Source organism: Trichechus manatus, unplaced genomic scaffold, assembly GCF_000243295.1.
Source record: "Trichechus manatus latirostris isolate Lorelei unplaced genomic scaffold, TriManLat1.0 scaffold00004, whole genome shotgun sequence".
Taxonomy (NCBI): Eukaryota; Metazoa; Chordata; class Mammalia; order Sirenia; family Trichechidae; genus Trichechus; species Trichechus manatus.
Window position 1 is genome coordinate 11365105 of NW_004443940.1, and position 11931 is coordinate 11377035.

The window sequence follows — 11931 nt, forward strand, 5'->3', positions numbered from 1 at the left end:
CCCTGAAGTAATCTTAAAACTGACGAACAGTTAAGCCTTACTAAAAAAATGCCTGCCCTGATCATGTGTTCTTTTAAGATCTTTCTGTATGGGATCAAATTCACAACAGCAACTGGAAGGATTAGACAGAAAACTTAAGAGGGCAGTGAGTTTGTTAATGAGGGAGAAACAACTCGGAAAAAGAGTGAGAACGGCTGCATAACTTGAAGAATGTAATCAGCGTCACTGAATTGTACATGTAGAATTGGTGTATGCTCTGCTGTGGATATTCTCAACAACAAAAATAAGTTATTTAAAAAAAACTGTAACACACAACAAAACTCATAGTGTAGGAAATCTTACAGCAGTGCTTCTCGAACTACCTGTCATGGATCGGTTTACTACCAATTTTTTCTAATTTACAGAGTAATACCTTTGTAAAATACAATAAAGTGTACTTTTAGTAAGTGAAATAAAAAACACAAAACACACTAACTAAAAACGCGTTTAAAAAATTTTTAGATTTAAAGCACAGACATAAAACTACTCTGTCAAATTATGGTAAAGTTTCTAAACATTCTCTGTTTCTGTACCTAAGCCCTCACAAACTGGTAACAAACAGTTCAAGAACTGGCACTGGGTCCAAAGACTAAGTTTTGAGCAGCACTGCTTTGCAAAAACAAAAGATCTGGTTTCTTCATCAAATAAATTGCAAAAGGAGAGAAGGAGAACCTATATATTAAAAATAAATTCAAAAAACCTGTCAGTTGTAGCATGGATCTTATTTAGATCCTGATTCAAACAATGTAAAACAAAACAAAAATCATTTATGAGACAGTTGAAAATTTGAACTGGATTTTTCTTTGAAAATATTTTATTGTCTTTTGAAGGTTTACACAGAAAATTAGGTTCTCATTTGACAATTACTACACAAATTGTTCAGTAACATTAGTTACATGTTTCACAATGTGTCAACGTTTTCTTTAATTGCATTCTGGCTGTTCTAGTTTCAGTACTCTAGTTTTCCTGCCCCTTATCTTCATCTTTGCTTTGGAGTAATTGTTGACTTTTTGGTCTCATATAGATTTTTTTAATGGAGCCCTGTACTCATGGGTAATATCCTTTGTGTGTCAATCTGTTATCTGGCTAAAAGGTAACCTCAGGGGATAGTTTCAGTTCAAGGTTTACGGAGTTATCTCAGGGCGATAGTCTCAGGGAGTCCTCTAGTCTCAACTGGTCCAGTAAGTCTAGACTTAAGAATTTGAGTTCTGTTCTGCATTTTTTTACCCCGTTCTATCAGGGTCTGTCTACTGTAGCCCTGATCAGAATGGTTGGTAGTGGCAGCCAGGTATTAGGTTCTTCTGGTCTGAGCTTAGATGAGCGTGTGCCTCGCGTAGGCTATTAGCCCTATAGACTAGTTTCTTCTCTAAGACTTTGGTTTCCTTCTTTCTCTTTTGGTCCTTTTGAGCAGAAACCAATAGCTGTTACCTTACATGGCTGCTCGCAAGCTTTTAAGACCCAGATGCTACTCACCTCATTTGGATGCAGAACATGAACTTTGTGAACTATATTTAATGCCAACTGAGTTGTTCCATGAGACTATAGTCCAAAGCCTTCAAACTCAAAAACCAATCTCACAAGGCGCTTGGTTATGTCTGAGAAGTATCTGTAACTGTGCCTTCTATGTCTGCACACACATATCTGTATGTACACATATACACTTCTATCTGTGCATATATACATACGCTCCTGTACGACCCATACACATACATGCCTATACACCTGCTTACGTATGCATACGCTTGTTTTTTGGTTGTTGGTGTCACTGTCAAATTATATATGTCATATTCTTAATCTGAACTGGATTTTGATTTAAATAAGGAATATTTTTACTGATACTGGTTAGGTTAAAAGGAATCCTTATCTTTCAGAAATACATAATACAACATGTATGGGTAAAACGATATAATGTCTGAGATTTACTCTGACATTATACATTGAGATGTGAGAGTGAAAAAACATATATGTGTATGTGTGCATTTCTCTACACACACCCACACAACTGTCTTGAGTTGATAATTGTTGAGACTAGGTAATTACTATATGAGGCTTAATTATCTTATTCTACCTATTTTTTGAAGATATGCTTGATTTTCCCACAAATAACAATACTAAAACCTGACTCTTCTTCTTTTTTTAAAAAAGAATTCACAGTGAGTCCTGAAATGGTAAGTTTCCACAGCAATTTGTGTCAGAAAAGGTAATCAAATCTAGAAGCTTTTATTAGAGTATGGTGCTGACAGAAGTAAACCTTTCTCCAAGTAGCTGATGCAATAAAACTTTTAAAGAGGTCGTGTTGAATGCAATATTTTTCTTGTTTTGGTGTCTAGATGATGGAATGGTAGAAACCTAAACGTAAGCTGCAATCCAAATTCTCTCTCTCAACCAACTAATAAGTAGAAGCTGCTATGTACTGAAATCTGTGTGTGGGGAGGATAAAAAAGAGTTTCAAGGTTTTCTGACAAAGAATAATTCTAAAATTATATGCAAAAAGCATACGCTTATTTTTGGAAAAATCTCACAAAATCTTTTGTATTTGGGGCCCTAGGATAAAAGTTCAGTCTTAAATGCAAAAAATCAACAGAGAGGAACATTACTTGCTACGTATAATTAACTACCAAAATCTGTCACTACAATGAAACATAAAAATACCCCTACTACTTCCATGCTTTAGTAACTTCCTTTCATTCTAATTTAGAACTGCAATTCAGAAAGAGAAAATATCCTTTTCCCAGAATTAATTTGAAGGAAATAAGTTTTACATTTAAGTTCTTAAGATATAAACTCTAAGGTCGACCCAGACAAAAAATTAAAGGTTGTAATTTCTCTCCTAGGTTTAAAAGCTTCAGAAGCAGGCCAGGAAATGGAAGGGTCTTTAAAAAATTCTTATTTACTCTGATTGACTGTTCTGCCTTAACTTGCTGCCATCTTATTCTCCCAGCTTTTTAATTGCTTATTCCTCTTACTGGAGCCCTGGTGGCGTGGTGGCACAATGGTTAAGAGGCTGGCCGCTTACCAAAAGGTCAGCAGTTTGAATCCACCAGCCGCTCCTTGGAAACCCTATGGAGCAGTTCTACTCTGTCCTATCAGGTTGCTATGAGTCGGAATCGACTCGAAGGCAGAAGGTTTGGTGTTTTTTTTTGGCTATACCTCTTATTACCTCATTCATCCACATGGTTTTAATTACAGCAGAGTCTTGGTACTCACAAGCCACCCACCCCAGCCCACCCCATCCTTATCCCCACTTCCCTAGACTGTGGCAGGCAGTATTCTGTAATTTTGCTCCGGCTATGGCTAAGTTTGAACTGTGTATGCAGTTAGGTTGGAGAGCAAGAAAAAGTTGCTGCCTTCTGCTCTTCACTCCACTTCTTGCCAACTGTGAGGTAACTCCTGCGCTGTGATGGAAGTTAAGAGATCTAAAAAAGTAGTTCTTTTTAATTTCTCTGCACTCACCCCCTTTCTCTTATTAATTAGTATGCTCTAATCTGGAAAGAACTGAGGAATCAGATACTAAAAAAATTCAAAGTTTGAAGCATAGCCTAGAACTAAAAATTTTCACAGTACAGGGCTATGTCTAGTACCTACTAACAATCCACTTAATCATTTTTTGTACCTTTACAACTTCTTACAAATATATTAAATAATTCAAATAGCTTAAAAAGAAAACCCTGGGGCCCATGGGAAGTAAAGGCTGCTTTGTAGCTTCAAGTTAATAATAAATGATTTGTTAGGTGCTACTTAAGTTAGTCTTGGCAGAAACAGCAGGTGTTTTCAAAAGCAAGAAAAAAAAAAAAAATCTTCCCAACACATTAAAAAACCAAGCGAAGTTCTACTCAAACCTACCTGGGCCAACCATGATATAATCTAATTTTACCCAGAAAAATGGGAAGTTTAAGAAACCTTTGACCTGTACATGAATGGCTGAAACTCAGTAAAACACTGTCATGCTATGAATTCCAGAAACACATGGAAGAATTCCAAACATGCCCAGCCACAGGGGTTGTAGAGAAGAACTTTGTCTACAATCATAGGCAATTAAGTCTTTAATAAATCAGCCACAAACACAAGACGGTATTTTAAATATACAGTAGGAACATTTATTTTAACACTCTAAAAGATATTTATCCATGCCTGATGATTTGATATAAAAATCAAACCCATCATACTTTCCCCATCAGTCTTTCTACATTAAGGGCAATCAGAAATTTGTACAACATGAATATTTGCTTCTGAAACAAAAGTTACAAATTAAGTGGTAACAAAATACACAAATCAACTGGACCCTAAATGAATTTCTAATGAAATTTTTTCTTTTCCCCCCAATCACCTAGAGCTTCTTTCTTCAGCCTCATTCTGCTCCTTTTCCCTTCTTTGCTTGGCCATGAACTTCTGTTAAAAGCAATTTGCAATATAAAATACTTATTAGAGGTTGTTTTTCTGTGCAAACATATTTAATGTATTTTATTGTAGTTACAATTTAAAAGAGACTGATTCTACAAAATAAAGATAAGAAACACTGTGCCTTATATTAACATTGCTTCCTTTCACTCATTAGTCATCTAATATTTATGATACACCAGCACTACACTTGGTCTGGGGATTCAGTGGTCAACAAGATAGATAAGGTCCTTTACCTCACGGAGTTTACATTCTAGTGGGGAAAAAGAAACACTAAAGGAGTAAGTAACCAAGACAAATTTGGGTGGTGGAAAGCACTATAGAGGAAATACAACAAGGTAATTGAATGAGGTTGACCCTTTTCAGGGGGTTGGGTGGGAGAGTGTGCTACTTTAGTTAGGCCCTTCCCTGAGGCAAAGGCTTTTCTGGGAGCTGATATTTCAGTTGAGAAGATGAGGAAGAACCAGCCATGCAAACGGGACTGGGAGGAGGCAAAGGAGCATCAATATGTATGTACAGAGGCAGCAAAGGGCCTTTCATGTATGAAAAATAGTTCCAACTAAGACAGCCAGAAAAGCTAGAACATAGTGAACAAAAATAGTGAAAAACAGTGAGGTCAGAGAATAGGAATCAGACTGCATAGGGCCTTACAGTCCCATGATAAGAAGTCTAGATATTATTCTAAGTGCAACATGAAGCCACTGGAAGATTTTAAATGGAGAAATGACATGATAAACTAAGTTGAGAGCATAGATAGCACAGTGGAATGTTTAAGGACTTGGGCCTAGAATAAAACAGAGCTGGGTTCAAATCCTAGTTCTGTCACTACCTACATATATTAGTTACTTAATCTCTTCAAGCCTGTTTCCTCATCTTTAAAATTGGAATGATAGCATCTATCTCATAAAGTTAACAGTGGATTAAATAAACTCACAACACGTTCTTGTTCAATGTTAGATGTGTGCCTGTGCCACAAATTCAACAGTGAGGTATGCAAAACAACTCTCAAACATTTGGGAGCAATCAGAACCACTGTTTCACTGGGGCTAATGAGGACCCTTCTAGGGTAGTACTTCCCAAAGAAAGTTGCAACTGAAAAAAGTTTTTGTAACCAAATCAATTTAGGGAATGGGTTAAACAAAGTTAAGCAGGATTCTGTCGAGATATTTCAGAAACTTTAATATGCTAATGTGCACATGACTCTGTGAGAGGGTAGCAGAATATGCAGTTTCCCACCAACAGAGTGCCACATGGGACTAGTGAGCTGGAGAATCTACTCTGGCAAATGCTGCTATTCAAGGAAAGGAAAGGAAGACTAGAAGTTACTGGCAAAGCATAGTGAGGAAGAAAAATAAAATTCTGGACTTAAGAGGAACAAGCTTGCATAAACATTCAAAAGTTCTCCCAAAGGGAAAGAATGTACATTTTGGGTAGACATTTGAGTAGTTCAATTTAATACAATAACAGCACCTGAAGATTTTATGAAGAGTAAAGAATAAAAAGCTATTTACCTCTGTATTTTGCTTATGACGTGTACTCTTGCAGTGATTTATCATTGCTTTTTCACCTGAGTAGAAGAGGGAACAAATTGGACAGAAGAATCCAGCCTTGGGTACAAGAAAGTCTAAATCTAGAGGACAGAAAGAGGGAAGAGAAAGGAGGAAAATTAACAATTATTTATAGCTGTGCTGATCAATTTACCTAAACATAAACACAACAAACATACTAAGCATTGTACACACTACATATAAGCACAGTATATACTGCTATATATCTAGCAATCAACAGCAGTTAAACCTTTAATAACAAAACATAGGTCTTTATTTTTTAAAACAAATTCTATAGTATCCCAGAACCTCCAGGGAATGCCAGAATGCCACTGCACCGGTACAGTGCAAGCTGAACAGGTGCCCATGGAAAATCTTTAGATAACAAAGAACTGCTCAGCAGTCCTTCAGAATACCAATTCACTGGATAAGAATCTGATTTCAAGTCTTCGAAATAAACCTCTTAGGAATACCCTGTTCCAATAAAACAGGGTGAAGAGACAGAATGATGAGCAACTGCTTGCTTGAGGAATATGCTGGCTAAGCAGATAAGGTTCCCTCCTCTGCTCTACTTAGCAGGTCATGAACAGGCTGCTAGCTAAGCTTTTCAGCATATTCTGCTTAACTGGAGTTTCTGCCTAGAAAGAACTTTTTACCAATTTCTCACCACAGCAGCAAAGAAAGCACCAGAGTAAAAGAGGAGACACATTCCAGGCTTCAATAACTGGCTAATTCCCACTCCAAAATAAAAAAAAAAAATCTAAGCAAGGTCACTCAAGTACTCATTTAAACAATATTAATTATTGTGTTGAATTTATATTTCATAGGGATAAGGAAAAAACGTCGTTTATACTTTACCTGCAGGGACATCAGTTTCCACCGATTTGCTTAAAGAAGAGTCCTCAATCTTCATGCGTTTTTGCTCTGGTTCTGAGTCACTTAATCCAGATTCTTCATCAGCTAAAGTCATTAAGTTTTTCAAGGAAAAGAAAAAACATTATTCAAAACAGATTTACAGACTTTATGAAGCTAATATCAGATAATCCTCTCTGCCTTTAAAGACAAACTTAAAACTAATCTAAGAAAACACTCCTTTAGTTAATCCAATCTGCCCACTCTTTGTACAATATTCTCCAAGATTCTTTCATGCAAGAACAGATGGTAAATCTGCTCAGCTTTATTAAATGGATTCAAGGGTACAGGCTAAAGCTAACAGCATATTTTATTTACACATTATCTCAGAAAGAATTTAAAGGGTAACGGAAGAAGTTCAATTTTTATAATTACTGGTAAGAGTTAACTAGTAATTACTAGTGTATGCAAGGTACTGGGGTAGGGAGAGTGGGAATTAATGGGCAAAGGACATGAATGAAGAATAACTCCGATGCCCTATACTAAAGCCCTTCCAACTTAGAAAAACTAAACCTAAAGCAATTCTGGTTACCCTCAGTAACTGAAATACCTTATTGGTGCAAGTTGTTATTTGCCTTTGAGTCAATTCCAGCTCATAGCGACCCCAAGTGTACAGAGTAGCACTGCTCCTCAGGTTTTCAAAGCTGTGACCTTTAGGAAGCAGATCGCCTATCTTTCCAATACACCTCTGGGTGGGTTCAAACCACCAACCTTTTCGGATACTAGCTGAGCGCTTAACTGTTTGCACCACCCAGGGACTCCTTTAATGTTGGGTAGTATTTGACAATCCCCTTCCCATATACATCATTCATTTAGCTTTTATCCCATGTGAGACAGGCAGGTCAAATCATTATTATCCCTATTTCTTCACAGATGGAGAAAGCAAAACCGAGAGCTAATGAACAGATTTGCCCTAAGTCATATAGCTAGTGAGTGACAGAGAATAGAATCCAGGACTTGTGATATCAAGTTAAGTGCTCCATTCATTGCCTAAGGTACTCTTTACCAATTCTGCGGGGATGGCTAGGAAATTTGAAATCATCATCTACTCTTCTTTTATTCCTCACATCCCACTGGTCATCAAGTCCTGAATATTCTATAAAAAAGCCTTTTCTTGACTTGATGGTTAGAAGAGCCCAGTCTCCTTGCCTCTAGTCTCTTACTACAGTAGTTTATTCCTCACCAAAGTAATCTTCCTCAAACACATCTGCTCTGTAACTCCAAAGGCACATCTATCTTATAATATGAATTTTATCAATTTAAGTAGATTAAAACAAATAATTTAAGTTCAAAATTGTGTGGAAAAATGACTTTTTCTTCATTGGGGTCCTTTTGTCAAATATATTGCCCATTAATAAAAACAAATTGTTAAGTAAGCAGTAAATAAAAATCATCCTTTCTATATTACTCAGTTCAGGTAGCTCCAGGCCAGATGGTAGTTAAAGTTCCCCTATCATATAGAAATCCCAAAAAGTCTCATGGAATCATGCTAGGAGCTATTAGTTAAATTACTAAACCACTAACTCTGGCTTGGTATCAAGGAGTGGTTATGGAGATGAATAGACAAGGAAGGAGTACCCACTTGGCTAAGAAAGAGAGCTTCAAGAGAGAGGGCATGATCAATAGTAACAAATGATGCAGGAAAATCAAATAAAATTAAAGGGGAAAAAACAAACAAAAACCAATTCTGACAGGAACCCAATGGGGGTTCTTTATCAAGATCAGTTTTAGGAAAGTGGTAGAAAATGAAACCAAAACAAAACCAAAAAAAGTAAATATAAGCACCTCTTTTTATTTCAGATTGTTCTTAAAGAAGGAGAAAAGATGGGAGGCAGAGGGATCCCAGTACTAAGGACATTTTTTCCTTAATGGGAAAGACCTGACCTTATTTCACGTGAAAGGAGTCAACGTGGATAAAATACAGGTTGGGAGGCAGGAAAGATTCTCTACATGTTATGGTAAGTAGAAATGAAAGCAAGGTCAGCCAGTTAGGATGGGCTAAGTGACGAAGAAATGGGCAAAAGCGTATATTACTACCCCTGGTTAGGAAATGGGAAAGAAAAAGATCTATAATAAATTGTGGTGCTACACTTTTGGAGGGCCCACCTGAGATCAAATTCAATAAACCTCTTAGACTGAATCGTGGTTGGTAGTTTTTCTTTAGAGAAAATAAGATAGAAGACCAAGAGAAAGGAGAATGCTGCAAAGAGAGCAGTGAAAGGGACACCCTTACAGTGCTGTTTAATTCATACTGATGGTTGATTTTTTGTTTGTTTTACCTCTCCAAGTCAATAAACTCCCCAAGATCTACACTTCTTAGCATTTTGCTCTGAATGTGATAGACACAACGACAAATATTTCTTGAAGGACTAGAATATTTTCCCTCACTAGATACTGTTGCCTATTTGTTTCAACATAAATTTCATTAATGTTAGTAAGACATCTTATGTAACATCTTATTTAATTCACTGACTGGCTGTTTTGCAGCATGCACAAAGCAACGGATCTCGTTCACCTATTTAAAAAACAAAACAAAAGCCAAACCTACTACTGTCAAGTCAATGCCAACTCACATTGACCCTGCAGGACAGAGAAGAACCGCCCCAAGGGTTTCCAAGGCTATAAATCTTTACGGAAGCAGACTGCCACATCTTTCTCATGCGGAGCAGCTGGTGGGTTCGAACTGCCGACCTTTTGGTTAGCAGCAGAGTACTTTAACCACTGTGCCAGTAGGGAACCTGGTCCACATATAATAGTCGATAAATGATCTCTACCTGAAGCTGCTACATGGTCAGAATAACTTTCTGTAGATCACTTCCACAATTTTTTCAAATTCTGTTACTGACATTCCATTATCTCTCTGAAGTACAAAGATAAAAATCTTTATCCAGATCTAATAATAAGGCTGCCTTTTTTCCTCTACTCTATTTCATTCTTTTTCTACTTTACTTCTTAGATGGTAGATCTCTGGAACTTTAACCACTCCCTCGGTATTATGTTACTCTCCTCCCCCTCTGATTAATCCTGCTTTACCTTCACTAATTTCGAAGACCTCTTCACCTTTTGCTGGTTCTGTTTCAACAGCTGTTTCTGATGGTGGTGTCTTCCCCATTCTAACTCTCTTGGTTGGCGTTTTAGCTTTAAAGAGAAAGTCTAATTTATTGCTATAGTCACAGTATTTAAATTGCTTTTAACTTTGAATAACAAGTAACTTCAACATCTTACTCTTGCAAAAATGATAACCCAGTTTGGAAAGGAAATCTATTCCTCATATAAAATAGGAAAAGTCTATTAAAAAACATTCAGCATCAGTCTAAACATTCTCCTTTTCTTTTTTCCATTTATCTTGTTCCAGACAACTTATACATAATTTTTCCAATTTGTTCCATAAACCTGTAGGACCTTTCTACTATTTTATTCTTAGTTCGGTCAAATCTTTCAAGACTTTCTTACATGGAAATAATTCTGATCTCCCTCAAGTCTTGAAAGTAAGGTGACCTATTATTCTGTACCACCAACATACTATTTAAAAGTAAAATGGTACCTTTATGAATTTCTCTAAATTCTATGTCTAAACAAAAACTGGGAGGCAGTTTGGGGCAAACGTCCTGCTTATCCGAAGCTGTTGTTTCCCAGATACCATTCCATTTCAGTTCCAATCTGGGTACTCTAGCTTGCTTTCTGTTTTTGTTGTCTTTTCTTCATGTGCAATAACTTCGGTAAGCTCTGCTCTGTAACTAAGATAAATCTGTGAAACTTTAACATATTTCTTTGGAAAACATATCACTGGCTATAAATGTTTATTCGTTGCCTTCTTATATCAACACAGGGTGAAATGATTAGTAAAGCCAACCTATATTTTATAATTAACTTTAAATGTATTTCCCTCAAAAAACAGAAAAATTATCACTGCCAAGTACCTACCAGCTAAATGTCTTTCAATCATGGCTTTCAGATCTTCTTCCTTAACATTCTCATTTACTTGACCCACTTGGGACAAGGCAAGTTTTGTCTTCTTTGTGTCCACAGCTCTCTTTTTTCTATCCCCCTTTTTACCTGTGGGATGATCATTTTTGCTTTGTGCTAACTCAACGTTTAAATCATTTTCTCCATCTTCTTCCTCTCCAACTTCATCGACAGTAACAAAATTAAGTTCTTCTTTAAGGTTGTTAAAATCTGCCAGAGAGTCTTCATCTTCTTCAGTTACTTCATCCAAAGTCACTAAATGCAGATCACTGTTTTCATCTTGTATTTCATCTACAGTAACTAAAGCAGAAGGGTCTTCAGGCATCTGAGAAGAAATGAACCCAATGGAATCCGTTACAGTATTTCCCTCATCTCCTTTAGTATTCAAAGTGGCAAAAGTTATGTCTGTTGACTCATTTAAAGGTAACTCTTCTACTTCTCCAATTTCATCCACAGTTACCAAGCGTTCTTGTTTGAGAAGGTCTTGTTCTTCAGCCACTGACAGGACAGTAACATCTTTAGGTTCACTATGGGAAATGCAATCATCTTGATCAATTAACTCATCTAATGTAAGAAGTGAATTTGAATTTTTTACCATTTCTTCCATATTTAGTTCTTCTTCGTCAATTACTTCATCCACAGTGACAAGAGCTTGTGCTAGGTGTGCAGCTGCATCTTCCTCTTCCCCAATCTCATCCAATGTTACAAAAGATAATTCACCCTCAACAACATGAGGAGCAGAACTTTTCCCCTTCTTCTTTAAATTCAGTTCAGAGGAAGGGGTATTTTTGAGAGCTTCCTTCCTTTTTCCCTTTGGTGGATTCTGCTTAGCTTGAGAAGGATTCACTTCTTCTATAACCTCATCCACAGTAACAAATTCATCCAAATTAAATGGAAATAATGGTTCCTGTTGGGAAGTTAAAAATCAGTGTTGAGAGTAACTACTGATCACTGGCTAGGTTCCAAACAGTCCCAATAAATCATTTGTGAGAATTTCAGTGCAAATAAGTTTCCTAAAGGTTGAAATTAGTATTTAAAAAAAAAAAAAAAAAAAAGACCCACAAATGAA

At 36.6% G+C, this 11931-nt stretch overlaps 1 protein-coding gene across 5 annotated transcripts in view; it reads right to left on the reverse strand.

Annotated features, from left to right (window-relative positions):
* Positions 1 to 3307: 3307 nt before the first annotated feature.
* Positions 3308 to 11931, reverse strand: part of ZNF638 (zinc finger protein 638) — a 102301-nt gene continuing 93677 nt past the window's right edge. For 2 of the 5 annotated variants that reach the window (XM_004369224.1, XM_023732823.1), the window contains exons 24-28: positions 10821 to 11769; positions 9930 to 10034; positions 6843 to 6944; positions 5949 to 6067; positions 4110 to 4428 (exon numbers count right to left, since the gene is read on the reverse strand). In XM_004369224.1, coding sequence (XP_004369281.1) covers positions 4363 to 4428; positions 5949 to 6067; positions 6843 to 6944; positions 9930 to 10034; positions 10821 to 11769 — 1341 coding nt within the window. In that variant the 3' untranslated portion in view covers positions 4110 to 4362. Of the gene's footprint in view, positions 4429 to 5948; positions 6068 to 6842; positions 6945 to 9929; positions 10035 to 10820; positions 11770 to 11931 lie in introns of those variants that run through there. The other 3 variants (XM_023732827.1, XM_023732831.1, XR_002824373.1) reach the window with 3 other exon arrangements.